Source organism: Mugil cephalus, chromosome 1 (genome assembly GCF_022458985.1).
Source record: "Mugil cephalus isolate CIBA_MC_2020 chromosome 1, CIBA_Mcephalus_1.1, whole genome shotgun sequence".
Lineage (NCBI taxonomy): Eukaryota > Metazoa > Chordata > Actinopteri > Mugiliformes > Mugilidae > Mugil > Mugil cephalus.
Window position 1 is genome coordinate 20,936,325 of NC_061770.1, and position 22,415 is coordinate 20,958,739.

The 22,415-nt window shown below is 41.1% G+C and overlaps 3 protein-coding genes across 4 annotated transcripts; all 3 read left to right on the forward strand.

Moving 5' to 3' along the window:
• The first annotated feature begins 519 nt into the window (after positions 1–519).
• Positions 520–10,453, forward strand: mybl2a (v-myb avian myeloblastosis viral oncogene homolog-like 2a). Of its 2 annotated transcripts, none has more exons than XM_047573601.1 (12): positions 520–801; positions 3,405–3,507; positions 3,920–3,991; positions 4,173–4,265; positions 4,369–4,589; positions 4,695–4,815; positions 6,499–6,552; positions 6,682–6,920; positions 7,037–7,739; positions 8,166–8,408; positions 8,767–8,967; positions 9,128–10,453. In XM_047573601.1, exons 1-12 carry the CDS (start codon positions 791–793, stop codon positions 9,731–9,733), a joined length of 2,667 nt encoding a protein of 888 aa, XP_047429557.1. In that variant the 5' UTR covers positions 520–790; the 3' UTR covers positions 9,734–10,453. The 2 variants fall into 2 exon arrangements, with proteins under 2 accessions (XP_047429557.1, XP_047429565.1); XM_047573609.1 differs by lacking the exon at positions 520–801 and adding an exon at positions 1,814–1,873.
• Positions 10,454–10,805: 352 nt separating this feature from the next.
• On the forward strand, positions 10,806–13,255 carry nsun5 (NOP2/Sun RNA methyltransferase 5). The gene is made up of 4 exons (XM_047611341.1): positions 10,806–11,984; positions 12,091–12,298; positions 12,409–12,573; positions 12,961–13,255. Exons 1-4 carry the CDS (start codon positions 11,060–11,062, stop codon positions 13,163–13,165), a joined length of 1,503 nt encoding a protein of 500 aa, XP_047467297.1. The 5' UTR covers positions 10,806–11,059; the 3' UTR covers positions 13,166–13,255.
• A 513-nt stretch (positions 13,256–13,768) lies between these two features.
• On the forward strand, positions 13,769–18,572 carry LOC125023834 (flagellar radial spoke protein 5-like). The gene is made up of 8 exons (XM_047611351.1): positions 13,769–13,922; positions 14,068–14,238; positions 15,243–15,343; positions 16,124–16,210; positions 17,124–17,271; positions 17,564–17,643; positions 17,734–17,827; positions 18,086–18,572. Exons 2-8 carry the CDS (start codon positions 14,127–14,129, stop codon positions 18,493–18,495), a joined length of 1,032 nt encoding a protein of 343 aa, XP_047467307.1. The 5' UTR covers positions 13,769–13,922; positions 14,068–14,126; the 3' UTR covers positions 18,496–18,572.
• The last annotated feature ends 3,843 nt before the right edge of the window (positions 18,573–22,415 follow it).

Here is a 22,415-nt window from a genome sequence, read left to right on the forward strand (position 1 = left end):
AGCATGTAGCCCAGCAGGCCACTCATTTTGTGTAGAGGATAATTGATTTAAAATATGTACTTCGCTAGTGTTGTGCCAAAGCCAATACCACATTCACGAATGTTTGATAGGGACAGGTTATCAGTTATATTAAATTATGTCCCCGTTTTGGATTATCTGTCCTAAAAATGTCGATTTTAGCAGTTTATGAATGAGAAAAAAAATGTTGCGCGCACGCTACATCTATTATGGTTATTACGGTAGCTGGATAGGGCGCGCCAGTGAGCATGTTGCGCGCACACTACAATCTGTACGGTAGCCGGCCGCGCTGCAATTGACATTACAGACACAGCAATTTAAACATGTTTTAAATATGAATAAATATGTCAAAATAGGTGAACCCGCATTTTTCCTGTTTCTTAATTTCATCTTGATAATTAACTCTTTTTTTTTTTTCATCTCAGTGCTTTAAATGTCCCCAGATTTCAACTCAGAAATCTGGTCATGTAGCTTGTGCAGCTAGTCTGCTGCATAGGTCTGCTGCAACAACACTTCCGGGGATTGCTTCTCTGCAGCCATGCCGCTCTTGAACAGAGACTCCTGATTTTTTTCTGTCGCGGGTAAATTTCTAATCGGGAGTTCCTTACTTCCTTAACCTTTGCTGTATTTCAGTAAAGTGCACACATTTAACTCACCCCCTGCTACCGTGGTACTCATTTACTCCTGAAAAGAAGACTTGTTTTAGCCACAGTTAAACTACTTTAGCTTCTCCTCAGTGTCTGCACCTCGAGCTGTGAGGAAGAGAGCAAGGATGTCGCGCGGGTAAGTGTGGGAACAGTGTGTGGACGTGAATAATAACAAATAAAACTACTAATAATAAAAAGTGCGTTAACGCCGTGCCTCACATGTAAATGTAATATTACAATTCCGTCATTTTTATGTTTGTAAATCAAGAAGTTGCATTGTTTTTGTTTATGCAGAGGTGCCATGCAGTAAGCTTGAAAAGATGGACCCAGCTGTTGAATGACTGAACAAATGCTTTATTTCGCACATGTAATATAAACAAAAAAACAAAACACCCAAACTGTCATGTCGGGCAGTTTTTATTGGATTTAACCCAGGGGTGTGAAACTCATTTTAGTTTGGAGCCACATACAACCCAACAAGTAACGACCACTCCAGACTTTTCCCATTTGTTTTAGTGCAGAGAAGAAGTAAAGTAGGAGAATGTTTTCGTATAATAATAATAATAATAATAATAATAATAATAATAATAATAATAATCAGAATCAGCTTTATCGGCCAAGTATGTGTGCACATACAAGAATTTCACTCTGGTCACTTTGCTCACTTGAACAAAAATACAAAACTTAAATAAGCGTGAAAATAAAAGTGTAATAAAACAATAAGACTGTACAGCATAAATTAGACTTTAGGAAATACACATTTGAAAAATAAAGGGCAAGAGCAGATATATACAACAGAATTTGTCAGAGTGTCTTGGTGCAGGGGGGGTTTTGGCTACATTTCCTAAGAAATATAGGTGCACTTTGCTGTCTGTTGTTTTGTCCTGGATCAAATTAGGAATAGCATTTTATTTTCATTATAAAGTTTCTGTCTATGTAATTTGCAAATTTGCTGCAGGGCCAGATTAGACCCTCTGACTGGCCGCTTTTGACACGCAGGCCATGTGTTTGACACCTATGCTTTAAACGTGTGTGTGTGTCCATCACACACGCGCGCCTCATTTTCGCCCATAATAATAATAATGAGTGAAAATGTAGCGGCTGGAAGGCGTGTTGCAGTTGCGCACTTTCGCCTCTGGGGGCGCTCTACTCCCCAGTGAAACCTGTTAGCTGAGCTAGCTAGCTCAAAGTTACAGCCAACTTTGAACGTAAGTGCTGCAGTTTGTCTTTCACGTTTTCAGAATTAATCACAGGAGTTGTATCCTGAGAGGGTGCAGTGCGTATTTTCTTGGATGTATCGCTTAACGTTTAATGTTTGCGTAGAATTCATTGTTTGGGTCGCAGAAGCTAATGCTAGCTGCTTAGCTCTCCCATAAATATGTGACTTGAGAAGAAAAGTCGGATAAGTGAAGTTATGTTTAAGAAAAGAATGGAAATATTGTCATTATACACTGCACTACGAACTTGGAGAACTCAGTGCAGACACAGCTGATCAGTATTAAATACGTCTTAAACGTTTACAAATCGCGTCCTTTGTTTTTAGAGGCGTCCACTGTTATTGTGGAGCACGTTGGTCCACAACAAGAGGGAGAAAACCAACCGTGAAAATTCACTTTGGCATTTAACAGTGGTCTGATAATGTTTCTGGTACTAATCAGTTAACATGGAGTGAAGGTGACCACACACAGCAGCACTGACTGAGGATTTAAATACACAATGAAGAATATCACAGATTGAAACACTGGATTTCAGACTAATATTGTTTCTGTCTTTTATAATGAGCATGCTGCATGTGTCTGTTTGGGAGATTTAATTTAATTTAAGACTTTGCACCTTTTTGTTTGGTTTTTGGACTTCTTTTCCTGCATAAAAAAAAAATCCTCCTGCATGACTTTTCTATAGATCGGTTGATGTTGACAATTCAGCAGGATGATCGGGATTTTGTGGTGCTTGTAAACAGCATTGAATTAAATAGTATTTCTGTTGTTTAGCCTTAGCCCACAGTCCTAATGGGGCTGCCAATATAAAAAAAATAAAGCACAGCACAGTTCAATAGTACTACAAACCGCAGCTTTGAAAATTGAAAGCTGAATCAACAGCTCTCTGAGGTATTTGAAACTAATGCTGAATACCGTAACCTTAGTGCAGGATTTAGTGCAGGACTATTGGTTTCCAATGCATGTGTTTTCACTGGTGTACCTAATTAAGTGACTAATGAGTGTTTGTAATAGAGGCTGGTGTGTATGGGTGCTTTTAAGTGAGAGGAGGAGATCCAGCAGAGTTTAAATGTTGCAGAGGTAACACATTGTGCAGAACATGGGGCTGGCAAAATTGTGGTATATGGCAAAATATTAAAGTTTGCATTCGAAAATAGAATGACTTCTTGATATTGTACTGAGTTTCAATACATACAATTTGGTATTTTAATACCTGTATTCTAAGAGAGAGATATGTTTTTAGTTGTGTAGAGAAATTTAAACATGTGGACCAAACACACACAAAGTGTCAAATATTACTAAACCAAAAGCAGCAAAAGTGAATAATTTTAGATGAAAGTGTTGGCATGAATTAAAATCATGGTCTTCCCCATTCTTACGTCTATTCCAACTATATCATCATACGTTCATATCCCACAATGTGCCTCGTGTGTGTCGAGATGTCTTTTGTTCCCGTTGTTTTATATGTTGAAATAAAACCATGCAACTTTATTTCAATCATTTGTTATTTGTGTGTTTGCAGCATGGAGGGAGAGACTGATGGTAATCTCTGCATTGATACTGATTCAGACGCAACAGAAAAGAAGGATGGAACTAGGGGTAAAGTCAAATGGACACAAGAAGAGGTGAGAGAAAGATTTCTAGCAGCTGTAGATGTTACACCACCCTGAACCCTAATCTGATGACATTATTTGAACTACCTTACATCACCCACTGGCCAGTGCTAGTACTGTGTTTATTCCCTTTTGCCTCCAGAGCTGCCTTAATTCATGGCTTCATAGATTCAACAAGGTGCTGGAAACACTCCTAAGAGAGTTTGCTCCATTATGACTTGATAGTATCACACAGTTGTAGATTTTTCAGGCTGCACATCCATGATGAGAATCTCCTGTTCAACCACATCCCAAAGATGCTCTATTGAACTGTGGAAGTAATTTCATTTGTTTAAGTTATGGTAGGAGTTAGGATATGTTGACCATGTGACATGTAAGTTTACATGACATTGAACTTTTTCATTTTTTTTTTCCTGGTGTGCAGGAAGAAAATCTCAAAATCCTGGTCAGCAACTTTGGAAAAAAAGATTGGAAAACCATTGCCAGTTTTTTACCAGTAAGTACCAGTAGAACTGAAATCAGCCAAGATGGACAACGGATGAATTATTAATGATAAAAAAAGAAATCATTTAAGGATTGCAACTAATGTATGAATCCTACTTCATTTTGTCACCTTGAGTCATTTTCATATTGTATAATTGAACACGCTATAGAGATGATTCCTCTTTCTTGGACAGGGACGGACAGAAATACAGTGCATGCAGCACTGGAAAAATGATCTGGATCCTGATGTAGTCAAGGGCTGCTGGTCCAAAGAGGAAGATGAAAAGGTAGGAAAATTTAAAACACGGAGCATCTGACATAGATATTGCACAGCAGCTTCCCTCTACGTGTTTCATTTCTGCTTTTACATATTGTATCTGTGCTGTATAGATAGTAGAGATGGTGGGCAAATACGGCACCAAACACTGGACTTTGATTGCCAAGCACCTGAAGGGGCGGGTGGGGAAACAGTGTCGTGAGCGCTGGCACAACCACCTCGACCCAATGATCAAGAAGAGCATCTGGACTGACGAAGAAGACCTCATCATCTACAAAGCCCACTCCATTCTGGGAAACCGGTGGGCTGAGATTTCCAGACTACTCCCTGGAAGGTAGGTCAGTTAGTGGATGATCAGTTAAACGTTTCCTTTTTTGTTGTGATAAAATATGTTTTTTGAGAAGGTAGACTGAATGTTAATCTTTGATTCCTTCTGCAGAACAGACAATTCTGTGAAGAATCACTGGAACTCCACCATCAAACGTAAAGTGGAGTTGGGCTTGTACAAAAACGGGGCTGACAGCATTTCTCTTGATATTCAGCAGTTTGTGGAAGGAGAGGTATGTATTTTTTTAACATTTGTTTATTGATTTTTCTTTTTCCAAAACCAAACCGCTACAAACATAGCAATGTACGTAAAAGTAAAAGAATGGAGAAAAAAAAGATTACAGGCCCCCAATGCAAAGTTAAGCAATATTTTTTTTAAGAAATTCTCCCAAAGTTTGTTGAATTCAGAGGTATTCATTGACTTTAGCGTATACTGGGGAACATTTATCCCACATATGGAAATTTTCTTGTCACAACAGTGCAGAATTAGACAAGAATAAATATTAAAAAACAATTAGACTAAAAAACAGCATGGAGTGGGAATTAAAATTGCTGAAAATGGCAATTAAAATAATATAATTGCTAAGATTATAAAATGTAGACAGTGAGGTAGTTTGTACCTTGACTATAATGACTTGTAGGCCTTAATAAGCCAGAATTGTTCTCTTATACTTAAATATGTTGTTTCAAACACACAAAATATTGTCATTGCTTTAAAAATCCTCAGTGTTTACTACATATTTTTACCTGTGGAGCCGGCTCCATTGTTTTAGGTGCGCAATGCACTCTGGGAGTGATGACGTAAAATGGTTACATGAGGGAGAAGTTTAGTTGCCGTTAACTACACTTAACTACGCCAGTTAACCTGCTGTTGATAAGAAGATGGTACCACGGTGCCACATTGTGCTGCTTTTGGATGCAATTTCAAGTCCAACGCCAACAAGGATAAGGACGTAAGTATCCACCAATTTCCTACTGACAACATGAGGAGAAGGGAGTGGGAAGATGCTTGTGGACGTACACAACTTCCTAAAGACCCACGAGTGTGTACACTTGTCGCCGGATGCGTTTGAGGCCTTTAGCCGACCACAGCTGCTAAAAGCGCTGTCAGGAGCAAGTGGTTATTAACGGAGACTAAAAGCAAATGCTTTTAGCCAACTCGGGAAGCGAGTGTAGTGCGCTCTGAAAAACGCCTCAGACAGGAGACAGTGGACGGTCTCATGTTGGACGCTCCAGCAGTTGAAGCTAAAGGTGAACAGTCGGGCACAAAACTGGTAACGTTAACGGAAGAAGCTGACAACCCACTTTTTTTTTTTTTATCCTGGGCATAGAAATCATAGACAAGGATACAAATGCCCAGTAATCAGTCGGTTTAATACACGATACACTAAATACAAGACACGTTTAATTTCTATGAATTTCATTTTACTCTGCATCAAAGTTGTTGTGTGCTATGAACCATGGGATATTTGCAAAAATAATCAAACCCATAAAGCACACAACAGTGGTGGAGGCTAATCTCTAAAATATTAATATTAGAGTACTAGAGGTGCAGCGGATCAGGTTCCGATCGTGTCATAAAGGCTGAATAGATGCCCCTTTTTCTGGCTGTAGAGTCTAGGTACAGGGACCATTTGACATCACTACCCAGACTGCATTGCAACGTAAACAACAATGGCGACCTACCAGTGAAATGTTTTCAAATGATATACAAACAAAGACATCAAGGATATTTTCTGACTTAGATGTATACGATTAACACCATCATTAATCTTATGAAGCCTACAAGTAATTATAGTTGGGGTTCCCTTTAACATATTGTAAATTAATGGAAATGAGGGTGGGGATGTAGCTATGAAAATGTTTGCTTGCACCACAGAGCCTATTGTGTATTTACATAATATGTTGTGCTACAGGTGGACTTCAGATGTGACGTTGTGTTAGATGCTGAACCAGTAACTCCTTATGTGGTAAGCATGCTCTAGATGATTTTGATTTAAACTGGCTGTTGCATTAAAAAAAAATACCTGAACATGTGTGGAGGAGTTTTTCCTGAGGCCAGACAGAAAGCTTGATTTCGCTTTTTTGCTTTGCTGAAGGCCAAGCCAGAGAAGACAACGGAGCAGCAGAAGGAGCAGCAGCAGCAGAAGGAGCAGCAGCAGAAGGAGCAGCAGAAAACCAAGCAGAGGTTCTCCTCTCCGAGTCCCTCTTTGCCTGCAAGTTCAAATTCGAGTCCCAGTTCCAGCTCTGGTGTTGCATCATCATCCACGCAGGTGGACCAGAAAAAGTTTACTGATGCAGCACTGAGGATGATTGCTGAGGACATGTTGCCACTCAGGTAACTTACACCTTACTTACACATTTTTTTTTTTTAGTTCCTTAGTTCAACTGTCCCTCATCTGAACCTGTGTATCGTTAAATGTAAAATAATATTTTTCTTATTGTTTCTTACAGTTTGGTTGAGGGTTCAGGCTTCCGGTCATTCATGAGTACCATATGCCCTGAGTACAGTAAGCTGTCCCAGCGTACCGTAGGCCTGCAGCTTTATGACCATGTGGAAAGAACCATCAAGCCTCAGCTCATCCGTGATCTGAAGGCCTGCCTCGCCAAATCCAAAGATGGTGAACATCCCATTCATGTCACCATCGACCTCTGGACTGGGAATCCGTCCCAACCGGTGGAAGATCCCATCCTGGTCGTGCAGCTCCACTTTGTCAGTGATTCCTGGCAAATCCGCCATCCTATCGTGGCCTTTCGTCACCTGAGCCACAAAAACCTCAGCACTGTCGTGGCCAGTGAGCTCGAAGGTGTGCTCCTGAGCTACGGCATCTTTCCCCAAAGCATCGGCTATGTCCTCGCCAACCAGGCCAAGGAAGTGTTGACCGGGAACAACTTGTTCTGCGACTACAAGATCATGTGCTCATCCAACAGGGGAGAACCAGATGCAGACGAAATGGTGTCTTTTCTGTCGGACCAGATGTCTGAAACGGAGTCGCCCTTTTCAGAGCTGCAGATCGGAACCAGGAACACGTGTGTCGCCAAAACGCTGCAGATGGTGATCAAGGATGCTCTGAAGAATTCAAGAGTAGTGGAGAACCTGCTGTCACAGGTGCACAACGTCTTGGCTTTCTTCAAGAGCAGCGCCTACTGGAGCGAGGTAGGAGAACTATTTTAACAGGTTAAATGTTACCTTAAATGGATATTTTCTTGTGACAAAATTGAGAATTTTTATCCAAAAAATGAGACTGTAGTTCTGGGAATTCTTGTTTTAAATAAAGTATATTTTTCTTGTGTGGAGACACACAGTTTTGATTTAATTATCACTTCAGTAATAACAAAATATGACATCTATATCCTCTGATTCTGTATTATCAGCTGATTAATTTGAATTACAAATTAAACTCTGAAAATGTTGAACCATGAACTAATTGTGTCTCGGCTAATCAATTGTGATTTTTTTTTTTTCTGTTGGTTAAATGACACATCATTCTGGATAATTCAGTGTAACATGGCGGATGCAGATTCAAATTGATGATACTACTTTTCAAGTGTTGTAATGTAATCATTTTTTTTTTTTGTTCAGGTTTTACTGAAGGAGTGCAACGTGTCCCTGTGGCCTTCCTCCAGCAACTGTCGGTGGAACTCCATGATGCAGTCGTTACGGCGTATGGTGCAGGAGTCGGCCTGGAACGCCATCATTGCGCTCCTGACCCAGGCTCGCATGGAGGCTAGCGACACAGCCAGCGCGCCGCCGCTGGTCAGGGCCAAAAGGGAGCAGGTGATTGACATCCTGGGTCTGCTTGAGCCCTTTGAGGAAGCTTTGCAGGTAACGGAGCAGGTTAATGTCAACTTCATGTATGGTGGATGCACACATAATTAAACAATCAGCGCTGTGTCATTTTATTTGTAATTATCATATTTTATGTTTATGGACTCAATCCAGTGTGCAAGACTAACGTCATAAATTGTCAGTTGTACACTGAGCCTTAGTTCAACAAACCAATCATTTGCATTTACAGTCAATCTGAGTTGATGTTGAACTGAGTTATGAAGTAAACAAGGAGCTGTCTCAGCTGCTGAGACATTGATAAGTAATACAAACTCTAAATCTCTGCCAGGTACATTTAAACTGGATTTTCCAAACACAAGATTCATTTGCGTTGTCACAACCTCTTCTAACTTAGGTCCTGCAAGGAAATGGTGTGAACATCTCCTTCGTCATACCTTCCCTCATTGGCCTCGATAAGACCTTAGAGAAATGTGTCACCAACTACACCCACTTTTCTAAAGCCCTGCGCACCGGCCTCCACACTCACTTCCAGTCCCTGATCCACCAGGACGACATGGTACTGGCTGCGGTGCTTGACCCCAGGATCAAACTGCAGGTATTTAATTAGTACAGACGTGTTAAAGGTCTGATGCAATAAAGCATCTTATACCTATTTCATTTTTTAACATTTCTGTAGGGAGTAACCAATTATAATAACAGAATGCATATACATTCCTACATTCAACCCTTTGACTCACATTTCATCCTTTTTCCAGCTGTTTTCTGATGCCAAACTGGAGGAACAGACAGGTTTCCTAACAGCTCTGTCAAAGTCTCAGGCTCGCAGCATCGTGGAGTCTGCATTAGAAAACCAAGAGGCCTCAGCTGTTCCTGCAGTGGAGGCGGATAAAGACCAGGTACACAGTGAGCTGAAAACAGAGCAGGATGTGGAAGAAGAGAGCGAAGCCACGCCTGCAGTGGAAGCATCGGACGCCATCGCAGACGACAACAACTGCAATGGTGGAAACGGTGGAAATGAACTCAAGCGTAAATCCATCTTCCAGTTCCTTCAGCCACCTGCAAAGACAATGAAGACATCGGAGCTCGATGCCTACCTCGCTGAACCGCTGTGGGAAAGCAACTCCATTATTCTCTTCTGGAAGTCGGCCTCCCGATACCCCAGGCTCCAAGGCATCGCCAAGAAGCTGCTGGCGATACCGTCCACTTCTGGGGGGTTCGACCGGCTCTGTCCGATGGCAATGTGTATCGTAAGAGCCAAGAGGAACCGCCTGCAACCACACACCACAGAGAGACTGCTTCTATACAAAGACTCTCTAAAGACGAAGACTGTTAAAAAGGCCAACGGGGTTTCTAAACACTAATAAAGTGACAGCTGGGTGTGTATATTCTGTCCTCTCTCAAAAAAAACACCCAAACTTCCCCAGACTGAGGACAATCAAAATACCTCTTACATTAAGATCAATTCAGATGACTGCGCTCATTGTGCCTGACTTTACTTTATTCCACTGACAAAACAGCTGGACTACGAATTGAAATGCATTCCTTTAAAAGCCATTGAAACAAAAGGAAAGTTGATAACAATAATATTTCCTTTGATATCAAAAGCAAAAAGTTTTGGTTAATTCAGGCATTCACTGTATCGAAGCATTTTATTTTTTGCTGTAGGTTAACTGTAAATTATTATGTTTGTAAATTGAATGAGTGTCATTTCATCACGTTTTTCACGTTTTTTTTTGTCTTTTAAAATATGTTTATATTCATATCTTTTTGTCAGTGACACTTTAAATTTGCTGCAATTGTGGATTTTGTCAAAGGAATTGATCAGAACATCTGTCTGCATTTTAGGTTGACATTGTTAGTCTGTTACTGTTGCTTTTCAAACAGGCTGAAATTCACATTGAATGACGGGTAACTTTTTTTTTTTAATCTTTATTATTATTGCAGTGTTGACTGTTCATGTTGTGCAAATAAACACCAGTGTGTCCTCTTGTAAATACCCAGAGAATGTACTGACATTAAGTCTGTAAAGGTTCTCACTCATCCAGGTCATGATAAATAAATAAAAAAATATATAACGAAGAGTGAATGCTACAGAACTTATTTCATACCGTATTCTAGCCAGCTCTGTAGAAGTTCATTTTTTTTGTAACAACTAAATTACTATCACCAATTAATTTCTCTTGTGGATCATTAAAGTCCGTCTAGGTCTAAGACAACAAGCCTTGTATTTGCTATTTGCAACCTCTGCAAATCAGCCTGTTTGTTAGGATTAGTTTCAACCACTACTGATTTAAATAAATAAATAAATAAATATTTGTGTCAATAAAAAACTTAATTTGATCAGGTTTATAATATTTAACCCGATATAGATGAGAAGCTTCTAGTCAGTGATTGGCTGGACCGCATAGATACCGAACTTTACGTCAGACGTAAACAGTGCGTCCCACACGTTGTACTTCCGGAGTCACGACCCGTCCGTTCACGTGTGTTTGGTGTGAAAATAGTCAAGAAGTTGCTGTTTTAAACCGTGAATGAGGAACCTAAACTTGCGTTTCGATTCTTTTTTATCATTATTATTTTCCGCCAAACAAAGAAGAACATGTCAGCCTGGTTTTCTAAGTAAAACCTCAATAGCTAACTGGAAATAGTAACGAGGTAGGACCCGGGCTAGCGGCTAAGTTTCCATCATGGCTCTGTACATGAAAGCTGCCGAGATCCTTCAGAAAGCCGAGAGTAAACAGGCGGCTTTGAAAACTCTGGTTTATGACAGTAAGTTCGGGAACATCAAGCAGCTTTTCGCTCTGGTTTGTGAAACCCAGAAATTTTCGTCCATCCTGGAGGAGATCATCGAGTCCACCAAGCTGCTCAAGCACACCAAGCTGGGCATGCCCCTAGCCAAGGTGCTGGTGTACGACCTGCTGATGGGTCGGGGGCTGAAGTGCGGCGGCTCCTGGAAGGCCTTAATGATGAAGCATCGCTCCAGGCTGCAGGCGGAGCTGGCTCGCATGAAAGTGAAGCAGAAGGTCAGCAAAAACCAAGACCTACTCCCATCCAGCATGCAGCAGGCTGCCGGGGACCACCTGCCCAGGTATGCGCGTGTCAACACCCTGAAGACCACCGTGGAGGATGCTGTGGACTACCTAAAGAGGGATGGATTCGCCTACCTGGGACATGCAGTCAGACTGGATGACTTAACCCTGAAGGGGAAAGCCTTTGTGAGGGACCTGCATCTACCAGAGGTGCTGGTTTTCTCTCCTAAAACCGACTTCCATGATCACTTCCTGTACAAGGCCGGCCACATCATCCTGCAGGACAAAGCCAGCTGCCTCCCCGCCCACCTCCTCAACCCTCCACCCGGTAGCCGTGTCATCGATGCCTGCGCCGCCCCTGGCAACAAGACCAGCCACTTGGCAGCATGCATGAATAACAAGGGAAAGTTGTTTGCATTTGATTTGGATGCCAAGAGGCTGACTACCATGTCGACGCTCTTGCTCCGAGCTGGGGTCACCTGTCAGCAGCTGGCCAATCAGGACTTCCTGACGGTGGACCCTGACAGCCAGCAGTATAAAGATGTTGAGTACATCCTGCTGGATCCGTCCTGCAGCGGATCAGGTACAGTTACCAGTGAAAACCAACGTATTCTCGTATATCAATCGTATATCAAATAGCACTGTTGATTCCACTGTCTTTTCATCTCTAATTTGTCTGTGGGCTCCAGGTATGGTTTGCCTCCGGGACGACGCCTCTGCTGACCCGGAGAAGGAGCGGGCTCGTCTGGCCTCGCTGGCCTCCTTCCAGCTGCGGTGCCTGAACCACGGCCTCAGGTTCCCCCGCCTGAAGCGCCTGGTCTACTCCACCTGCTCCATCCACAGCCAGGAGAACGAAGAGGTCGTAGCTGCCTGTCTGCAGCAGAACCCCGGCTTCAGGTAGAACCATCCAAATACCAAGCAGTGTTGTTGGATATTCTCCTTCACATATATCCTGTCTTAATATTATTTTTAGATGGATCCCTAATTGAAAGCTTTCCCTCCTCCAGGCTGGTTCCTCTGCTGCCTCAGTGGCCCGAGCGAGGCCTGGAGCCGCTCTCACAGTGTCTGCGCGCCAGCCCAACAAAGACCCGCACACATGGCTTCTTTGTAGCTCTGCTGGAGAAACTCAGCGAGGCTGAGAGGGCGAAGCAGGAAGCAGCCGTTCAGATAAGGCAAGTCCTATTTAAAATAATCTTTAATATAGGATCCTTCATTTTTTAAATGTCGTTTACATGCATTTGAATCTCAGAATCAGATTGTTCACACTCACAAGATATTTATCTTGTTGTTTGTTGCAGTAACCTTCAATTTATGCAATTTAAGCTCCCACATTTGGTATTTATTTCACTTTGACTGGTGCTCTTTTTATTGTTTTAATTTAGCATTTATCTTAGTATTTTTACTCTTTGTGTTGACTGGGGCTTTATTGATCAGTGTTATCCAGTTGGAATTTATTTTAGTTTGGTTTTTCAATGCACCATAACCTAGATGACTTCACAAACTTTCCATGTAACTGATAAATTCATGGCGTCCGTCCTAACACTGGTTCTCTGTTACAGCGAGGCGGAGGACAAACCTCACAGTCCCCCTGCCTCCGAGAAGAGACCTGCAGCTTCAGAAGAAGAGTCTGAAGGTTCAGAGACGGAAGACGGACCGACGCCAGCAGAGGGACAGACTGACGCTACGCCCAGCAAGGCGAAGAAGAAGAAGAGAAAGAGGAGGAAGAAGAAGAAGAATGCGACAGCTGCCACAACAGCAGAGTGAAGTTTATAATGGGACTGCACTCTTCATGTTGTCTGTAATTTCTAATAGAGGAATGTAACTGTAAAGTAAAGATGATTTTTTACTACAAAACATCACTGAGCCTCTTTATTTGACTTGTTATTTTGTTTTCTTTTATATAAGACACTATATGTCCAATATAGGACACTATATTATATACTTACATACTCATCGCAAATTCAGAAGTAAGTCTGGTAATGATTGTAATATTCATGTTTTGCTCAAGGACGCAACTAACGCAACTGAGTATGGGTATGCACATAAGTCTACGTTCATGACAATCATGTAGGCATCTCTATAAGATTTGTACCTTTTTGCAATTATTGCATTAAACACAAGCATTCATCAAAGGTGTAGTATGATTGTCCGATTACAGTGTCCTGTGCTACAAAAATGCAAAGATAGAAAGGAAAACACAACCACTTTTAGTTTACTTACATAAACTATGACCATGTATTCAAAGCTCATCATGATCAAATCACATAGAAACAGATTGAAACACAAATTCCTAATATTAGAACACCCATCTATCTATCTTGTTCTTCTGGATGTATCCAGCAGGGGGCAGCAGTTACCAGACAGACTCCTGAAAAGGTCATAATGTATTTCCGGTTAGACGCTATTGGTGGAAACAGTTTCGTGTTTTGTAACCGTGTTGCACAAACTCTTTTGTAACTGTTAAATGCTGGTTGTTAAATGTTGCTCAGCTGACTGTAATGCAGCTTTGTTTGCCGGGAAGGTAAATATTCTATATTTTTTATTGACATTCATTTGTGTAACAGGGGAAATTTGTAATGCATGAACCTCACTGGTTACTGTTTACAAAGATGCGACGAGGAGAAATGAATATGAATTTGCCTTTTTTCTTCTTGTCTGCTATAAAGATAATAAAGTGAGACCGCAGTCCGCCTCCAGCAGCCTCTTGTCCGGCTCTTGCTGCAGGATGTCCTCGGTGCCCAAAGTGAGACTGGCCGGAGGTCTGGAGGTGTGCCGGGTCCTGAACGGGATGTGGCAGGTGTCCGGAGCCCACGGGGCGGTGGATAAATCCCGGGCAGGTGAACAGTAAACCCGGCGGAATGGAAATATTACTGACTCTGACATTTACTGAGAGAGCAGAAGGAGCCGGAACTAAAAACACACATTTTATTATTATTATTATTATTATTGTTATTATTATTATTATTTAACTGTATACCGTTTGCCAAAATGAACACAAAAAATGCTCTTCTAAGAAGGCTCTAATGTTTAGTAGTGGTTGGCTACACTGTTAAGAACTTGGGTTATTTTGTCCGTCCCATTTACGCTTGCCATTTACTTGCCAGTTCATTAGGTACACTAATGAATGTATTTCAAAGTAAAAGTCCTGCAGTAAATCTTGTCTTTACGAAGGTGCTGGTATTTAGCATTATATATATATATATCTATATATATCTATATCTATCTATATATATATATATATACATATATGCAGAATTAGGTATGTGCATAATTTATATTGCATAGACTATATGTACAGATTATGAACGGTTTGTACATTTCATATATTTATAATAATAAGGATGAACACATTCAAATTTAGTTTTTAACGTCATTGTTACGTGTTTGTCACGATCTGTTAAATGTGGTACTGGTTTGATATTTTAGAAATAAACATCAATAGCAAATCTGAGAGGAAATACACTTACTTACCCAGACACAGTAGAGTTTAATTCAATACAGCTTCACAGCACCACAATGATCGTCCAGTTGAATTACCGCATTTCTTATGACGTTAAACACAAACTGAACATTAGAACAGTCATTAAGGAGAATTTAGCTGTTACATTACAATTTATTCACTAGTGTATATTGGTAGCAATAAAACTCCTCTCCCTGTATGATGGAATGCAGACTGAATGTACGTCGAGTATTTATATTACTGGTACCGTACCGTACCAGATTAAATGAGACACAAGAGGTGATTTATGCATGTTTGATGTCCAGCATTGAGCTTCTGTCCCATTTTAACCTTCCCTATAAACTACCTGCTGCAGAATCTAACTGTGCATTATCCTTCCAGTGGAGGCCATGCAGGCCTATGTGGACGCTGGTCTGACGACATTTGACATGGCGGACATTTATGGGCCTGCGGAGGAAATATTTGGACAGTTCAACAGCCAGGTGTATACACAGAGACACACACACACACACACACAAACATAATGTCTTTCTTACATGTGAAACTAAATACAGGTGCAGTGCATAGGACGTCTGTAGTTTATTAAGTAGTAGCCTGTTTGAGGGACATTTAGACTAAAGAGACAGAGTTACAAAACAGAAACAGAGAAGAGACAAGACAGGCATCTTGATTAAAAACCAGTTGAGTTGTGAGGACCTTATTTTATTGGAAGATATTTTGCTTTCAAATGCACACCCTAAAATAACACAAATAAATAATCTAAGTGTTTAAATAAATAAGAATTTCAATAGAATTTCCATGAACTTTATTTTTATTACTATTCTAGGAGCTCAGTCCTTTCTGGGTATTGATTCTTCTTCCTCTCAGTTCTTCCCAGAGCTGCAGACTCTCTGCACACATTAAGAAATGCTCCCACACTCTCACAAGTCCCAGCGTGGCTCAGATTAGTTTTTGTGGCTGATGTGTTGTGACAGGCTAATGGTATCGACCGTGGTCGTCCGCTCACCTGGAATAATGCGCAGAGAGGCAGAGAGCTCTTCCCTCACCCAGCGAGCTTTTCCTTCTCTCACACATATCATGTCACTTCACAAGCCCTCTAGGCTTTATACCACAGCACAGGAAACTAATTTAACATCTCAACCCCTGCATCTCCTTTCAAATCATTTGCATTAGCGTGTTTTATACCTCACGTAATAATAACAGGTTTTATTCGATCAATGCAAGCAGCAAAAATGTGACACAAGTATTTTTCTGGTCTGTAGCTGAAGTCCAGGTTTCCTGGCCACGCCGCCCCAGCCCTGCAGAGTCTGACCAAATATGTGCCGAGACCGGGACCGATGGAGCGCAAGGTTAGTCGGTCAGGACTCAGAGGCTGGTTACGTCCACTAGAGAGCAGTGTGTGTCTTTATAAAAATCAACACAGCATCTACATATATGTTTAAACAGAAGGAAATTTCATTTAAAATCACAAGGTGTTTGATTTTAGTTGTGGTTTCACGCTAAGATGAAAATGCAGATTTGAACAGTTTGAACCGTCTGATACGATGTTTGTGTTACTGTAACCACAAAACATCATCACTGTAGTGGCTTCCTTTGCCACTATCTGTGCACACTGGTATGAGTGCAGGTGTAAGTGCACCAACACAAAAAACAGCAAAATTGTCCAATTGATTTCCTTATGCTGATTTATTTTAGACAACAGTACACGCTACATTCCTTGGCACGGGCAAAAACCGTATGTCTTCCTAGTGTGCGCCGATTAACCCATCTGATTATATAGACAGTGAACCAGAGGACTAAAGATACCGTCACCTACTGGCACAAATGTGCACAACACCCACAAGGAACAAAAAATTTGCAATTTGACTCCTACAATCACTGCACAAGTTTAATGCCAAACAAATATATACAAAAATAGAAGAGAAAACTCTATTGTCAGATTTATTGACAACATTTAACTTGTTCAATAGAAGACCGAGATGGACTCATAGAGTAAAACAGAGTAAATCCACTACAGAGCACAGACAAGTACATTCTTCAACCCAAACTCTCCACTGTGAATAATTTCTTGTTTATATTTTGTTCAGTATCAGAGACCAGATCTTAACATTTTCAATAAAAACAGAGCACTGGTTGGTCGGTGCATGTTTGTGCTGACGTCCGCAGAGACTTTTTATTTTATTTTTTATCCTTCAGATCTTCAGAATAAACCTCATTATGTGGACTGTGTCGAGTTTTGTTTCACTGCTGAAATGTGTGCAGGTGGTGGAGAAGGCTCTGCAGCGCTCTATGGCCCGAATGCAGGTGGACAAGCTGGACTGTGTTCAGTTTCACTGGTGGGACTACAGAGACAAGAGATACCTGGAAGCACTGGGACACCTGTCTGACCTGCAGCAGGACGGAGTCATACGTATGTTCGCGACGGCTACTGCTGGACATGGACAGATAAATATAAGAGAGATGAGATGAGAAGGAGGCAGAGATGACAGATCAGTTTTAGTCAAAACATTAAGCCCTGCTCTAAATCCTCCTTCTAATGTTCGGTTTACATTACACCTGCTCTTTCTCTAAATAATCCCTTCCTTCCACATCAGTTTCACATATTCTCAGAAGGACGTTCTGCGTGCATCTTGTGCTGATCTTTATTTTTATCTCAAGAAGACGTCGAGGTCCCACCTGTGTCCTCTTTGTTTCTTCCTCAGGCGAGCTCTCCCTCACTAACTTTGACACTCAGACGATGGAGGAGATCACCAGCCGAGGCATCCGCATCTCCAGCAACCAGGTAACGCTTCCCCCACCCTGCCGTGCATCTCTCTGCTGCTTCCCCTTCAGTACCTCTGTCAGGAAAGCATTAATGTGTGTGGCTGTGCAGGTTCAATACTCTGTGGTTGACCAGCGACCTGCAGCGAAGATGGAGCAGTTCTGTTTGGCCAATAACATTCAGCTCCTCACTTACGGCACGCTGGGTGAGTCACCTTACATCACTTAAACACTTGACTATGACTCCAGGTGAACTGCTACAATGATGCACATTTTACATTATGGGGTGTAAAATGGAGGGTATCTAAGATGGAGTCAGCGGGCATGACGACACATCCTCTGCCCCTTTATGTTAACCTTTCCCTCCCTCTGCCTTTATTATTCTCTGTCACTTCTCCCCCTCCCCTCTTGTTGCGTCTCCCTACTCCCTGACACTTTTTAACTCCTTCCCCACGCCATCCCAGCTGGCGGCCTGCTCTCCGAACGCTATCTGGGCAGGGCGGAGCCTACCTCCAGGGCGGAGCTCGACACCGCGTCCCTCTCCAAGTACAAGAAGATGATCGACGCTTGGGGTGGCTGGAGTCTTTTCCAGGAGCTCCTCGTCACCTTGGAGACCGTTGCCGAGAGACATGCCTGCTCATTGGCCTGCGTGGCAACGCGCTACGTGCTGGACCGCCCCGCGGTGGGCGGGGTCATTGTTGGTTGCCGGCTGGGCGTCGCAGGGGCGGGGCAGCACATCGGTGACAGCCTGCACAGCTGCAGTCCAGACCTGAAGCTGACGGCTGAAGATCTCGCCGCCATAGAAGCTGTGACACGTCGCTCCAGGGACCTCATGACTCTCATCGGAGACTGTGGAGACGAGTACAGGAGCTAAAAGAGGGGGGAGGGAGGAACTGACTGACAAGATGTGACAGATCAGTCAGGAGTAAAAAAAAAAAAAAAAAAAAAAAAGGAATGTGAAGTCTCCCACAGCACAGCCACAACATGGAATGAAATACAACTTCTGATTAAGATCATTCTCTTAAACTAAATATGAAAACCAGAAAATCTAAATCAGCTTAACTGAAGAAGTACGTGCACTCACTTGCCAGATAATTATTATAAACAATCCTGCACTAAATCTTGTACTAAATATTGTCTTTATGAAGTTTATTTTCATTCTGTGTTTTCATTTTGGAGGCTGTGGTTTGTATTGTGATGCAATGTCACACGTTCCCATTATTTTGGCGACCCCATTTCAACATTAGAACAGACACGAAGGAGAATCTAGTGCAGGACTGGTATATTACAATGTTTTTTTTATTAAGTGTACCTAATGAATTGGCAAGTACATAAATACACATGCAAATCTGTCCCTATGTGGAATAACTTTGCAGTGAAACAGACGGAGCACATGTTTTATTATATAATAACTTCTATTTTATTCTGTTCTTTCTTTTGGTGCATTACTGACATTACTGACGAGCCTCTAGGAAAATCTCCTTGTTCAGGCTTGAGTTGAATTTCATCAAGATGCACAGACGGTAGAATAAACAGACCAGTATGATTAAGATCAGAGATTTCACAATTGTCATTGTCTAAGATAATAATTTTTTTTTTTTTTAAATGACCAAATAAAAGACACCTCCTTTATAATTTAAGATTAAAGTTAAATCAGTTTAACGTAAAAGCAATAGGAATGTGTACAATGTCATATTGCTTTGTTTGCTCAGGGTTGACTTTTATTAAAGACACATAATCCAAATCACAATAACATGTTCTCCACCTCCGTCTTTGTGATATCTGGCCATATAAAGACTCTGTCCAATGATATCTTTGGGATATCGCCAAGCCACAAAGATTTACGGTGCTGCTGAATAACTCAGTCATTACAATGACATTTACTTTAAGATAATGTCGATGTAGTCAATATTTAACATGATATCATGCGACAGCGTACCGTACATTGATATTCCTTTGTGTCTGAGATGAGTGTGTACGGTCTCATATAGCTATCTTTCCGAGGACCAGTTTGAGCTTTACACCATTGGAGTGCGGACATTTGTGCAAGTGGTCGGCACTTGACTTCTTTAAAAGGTTAAGACTCGGTTTTAGGGTAAAGCTTACAATTAGGGTAAGGATTAGCGTTAGGCACTTTGTTGAGATATTTAGGGGCTTGGGGAAAGCCTTATGTCAGTTGATGTCCTCACAAAGATAGCCATACAAAGGTGTGTGTTTATTTGTGTGTGAGTGAGCGTGGTGCAGGGTTGTGGGGGGGTCAGTGAAGTGGAAGGAAGTGGGAAACCCTCTAGCACCGTCTGTCCCTACAGATGATGAGAAAAAGGCGAGAAATGATATGCAAACGCATATGTTACAGAAATGCTAAGCCCCCCCCATTTATTGTTTAGATTTAATTTACTAGATGGGAACACACTTTTATGAATGAACAGTGAGATACCGTGACAGCCTGCGTTGTGTTGTTTTGATGGGGGAACACATATTTGATAGTGTGTGTGTGTGTGTTCATATACAGGCCGTACGCAACCAACTTATGCTTTATGCTTATTTGCATATACAGCATGTGTGCAGTTTCAAGGTGCAGTGGCTGAGTTTGAGAGGAGGCATGTGAGCTGCTCCACGTGTGTTCATATGGACTGCGATGTGTGTGTCGCACACACATACTGTAAATGCATGCACGCAATCTGTCACTCCGCTTTACTTTTCTTCCTACAGCTGTCCACCTCAAAGACCAGGCAGACAGACCCCTGCTGAGCTATAGGAGTGGGGGGTCATAGGGTGTCCTAAATATCACAGACAATCTACTGAGGTCCTCTATCACCAGCTGGAGTTCAGTGTACAGGTCGTTGTAGGATTGTGAAGTACAAGAAGCTAGTGCACTCAGTCTTATTTGTACACTACCTGACTCTTTATCACAGTCACTGCTATTTGATATTTAAAACCAGATTTTTCATTTAAGTTTACTTGCCGGTTCATTAGGTACACTAGTGAAAACAAATGCACTGTAATCCTGGACGATCATTTTGGAGGATAGAGGTCGGTACAAGAAAATACAGTTCACTACTACTTAAAACCTGAATATTATAACCTTAATGAAGATAAGATTTAATGCAGGATTGTTTCATTAGAATACATTTCTTTTCACTGCTGTACCTAATGAACTGGCAAAGAAATCTGTTTTGCATACAGAATAAATCAGTGCCACAGAGTGAAAATTAACTTGTTCATTTAATGGATTTCCTGCTCAGTTGCCGAATAAATGAAAGACGTTTGATGCTAACGTTCGGTAAGGCAAGACAGTTAAAGAAGTGGAACAAGTCCATAAATAAAATTCATAAATAAAATATTCATTCATCCACAACACCCAGTCACATGTGGTCAGTTCAATATTAAAACTCTATTGAGAAATGAATACCGCAAACTATTTTCTCTCATGTAACAGTAAGAGCAATTTTATCATGTATGTTTACTTAAATTAAATAAAAGCAAACACCAAGTTGAGTGGATCTTTTAGATGCAGGTGCATAAGACAGCCTGAGTGAATCTTTCAATGAGCGTTTTAATTATTAACACACATTAAATATGCATGAGACACTGTGGCAGTGGGCCTGAATGATCCTATAGTCACCAGGCCACTTAAAACTTGTACTGCCACACATTGTGTTGAAGGTGGAGCTCAGGCCAACAGTGCACATCATTCAATAAAAGACCTCATGCAATTGATTTACTTCCTACTTCACTGTAGACTCATTCCCATTATCCCCTAACTGGTTACCTGTTGTCACTATTCAGCCAAAGCAGGCATGTTGACTTGTAATTGCAGGAAAAGCTCAGGTGTTGCTAATAATATTAATGAGGGCTTTGTTTTCCCCCCCTGTCAAACATGGCACTGTGGGAAAAAATCCTCCAGAAACTTAGAAATTAAAGAGGTATGAACTTTTGGCATCAGAAAAAAATGAGGTGAGAAACTTTCTCAACGGAAAACATCCACTAAATCTGATATATTTGTATTATACGGCTACATACACCCAAAATTAAGAATGAATGTTGCTAAGTGAGGATGAACTATTTAGCATGCTAACATATCGCCAATGCTGTTAAATGTTAGGTTAGCTATATGTAAGTATTGGCTTTCTTGCATGTTTTTAATGGTGTTAAATTCATGTTGCTAATCTTGTTAAATCAGGTTAAAGAAAATCAGGTGTGCGAAAATTACTTCGATACAATGTCGCTAATGCTTTTTGAATTGATTGAGCTTATTAATTGTAATCAATCAATCAATCAACGCTAATAGTTGAGCTGTGATTTATGTAAAAATTGGCATGTAAACATGGCCTGTTAAATTAGTTTGAGCAATATAAATATGAATAACTAACGCGCTTACATGTTTCCAATTCTGTCAATCTAAGCTAAGCTACGTCTGAATTTAATTTGAACATGCTAACATGTCGCTAATGCCTGCATGTGAATATTAGCACGCTAATGTGTTGCTAATTCTGTTAACGTGTGAATACTAGTATAACACATAACAAACTTTATGTGATTATTAGCATGCTAACATGTTGCTAATGCCCTTAAACAAGTTTGAACTATGTGTGATACTAGCACGCTAACATGATGCTAAGTATATTAAATAAGGTTGAACTACATGCGAATGTTAGCCTGCTAAAATTTTTGCTAATAGGTTATATTACATGCAAATATTAATATGCTAACATGTTGCTAATGCTCTTAAATAAGGTTCATTTGCATGTGAATGTTAGCACGCTAGCTAATTCTGTTAAATTAGGTTGAGCA

What these genes read in the sequence shown, in the direction of transcription:
- mybl2a (XM_047573601.1), top strand. An exon ending in GCAGCGCCTACTGGAGCGAG is followed by an intron (nt 7,740 to 8,165) that starts GTAGGAGAACTA and finishes TTTTTTGTTCAG; the next exon opens with GTTTTACTGAAGGAGTGCAA. An exon ending in CCTTTGAGGAAGCTTTGCAG is followed by an intron (nt 8,409 to 8,766) that starts GTAACGGAGCAG and finishes CTTCTAACTTAG; the next exon opens with GTCCTGCAAGGAAATGGTGT.
- nsun5 (XM_047611341.1), top strand. Translation starts at nt 11,060, where the DNA reads ATGGCTCTGTACATGAAAGCTGCCGAGATCCTTCAGAAAGCCGAGAGT. An exon ending in TCCGTCCTGCAGCGGATCAG is followed by an intron (nt 11,985 to 12,090) that starts GTACAGTTACCA and finishes TGTGGGCTCCAG; the next exon opens with GTATGGTTTGCCTCCGGGAC. An exon ending in CAGCAGAACCCCGGCTTCAG is followed by an intron (nt 12,299 to 12,408) that starts GTAGAACCATCC and finishes TCCCTCCTCCAG; the next exon opens with GCTGGTTCCTCTGCTGCCTC.
- LOC125023834 (XM_047611351.1), top strand. Translation starts at nt 14,127, where the DNA reads ATGTCCTCGGTGCCCAAAGTGAGACTGGCCGGAGGTCTGGAGGTGTGC. An exon ending in TTGGACAGTTCAACAGCCAG is followed by an intron (nt 15,344 to 16,123) that starts GTGTATACACAG and finishes TCTGGTCTGTAG; the next exon opens with CTGAAGTCCAGGTTTCCTGG. An exon ending in CGGGACCGATGGAGCGCAAG is followed by an intron (nt 16,211 to 17,123) that starts GTTAGTCGGTCA and finishes AAATGTGTGCAG; the next exon opens with GTGGTGGAGAAGGCTCTGCA.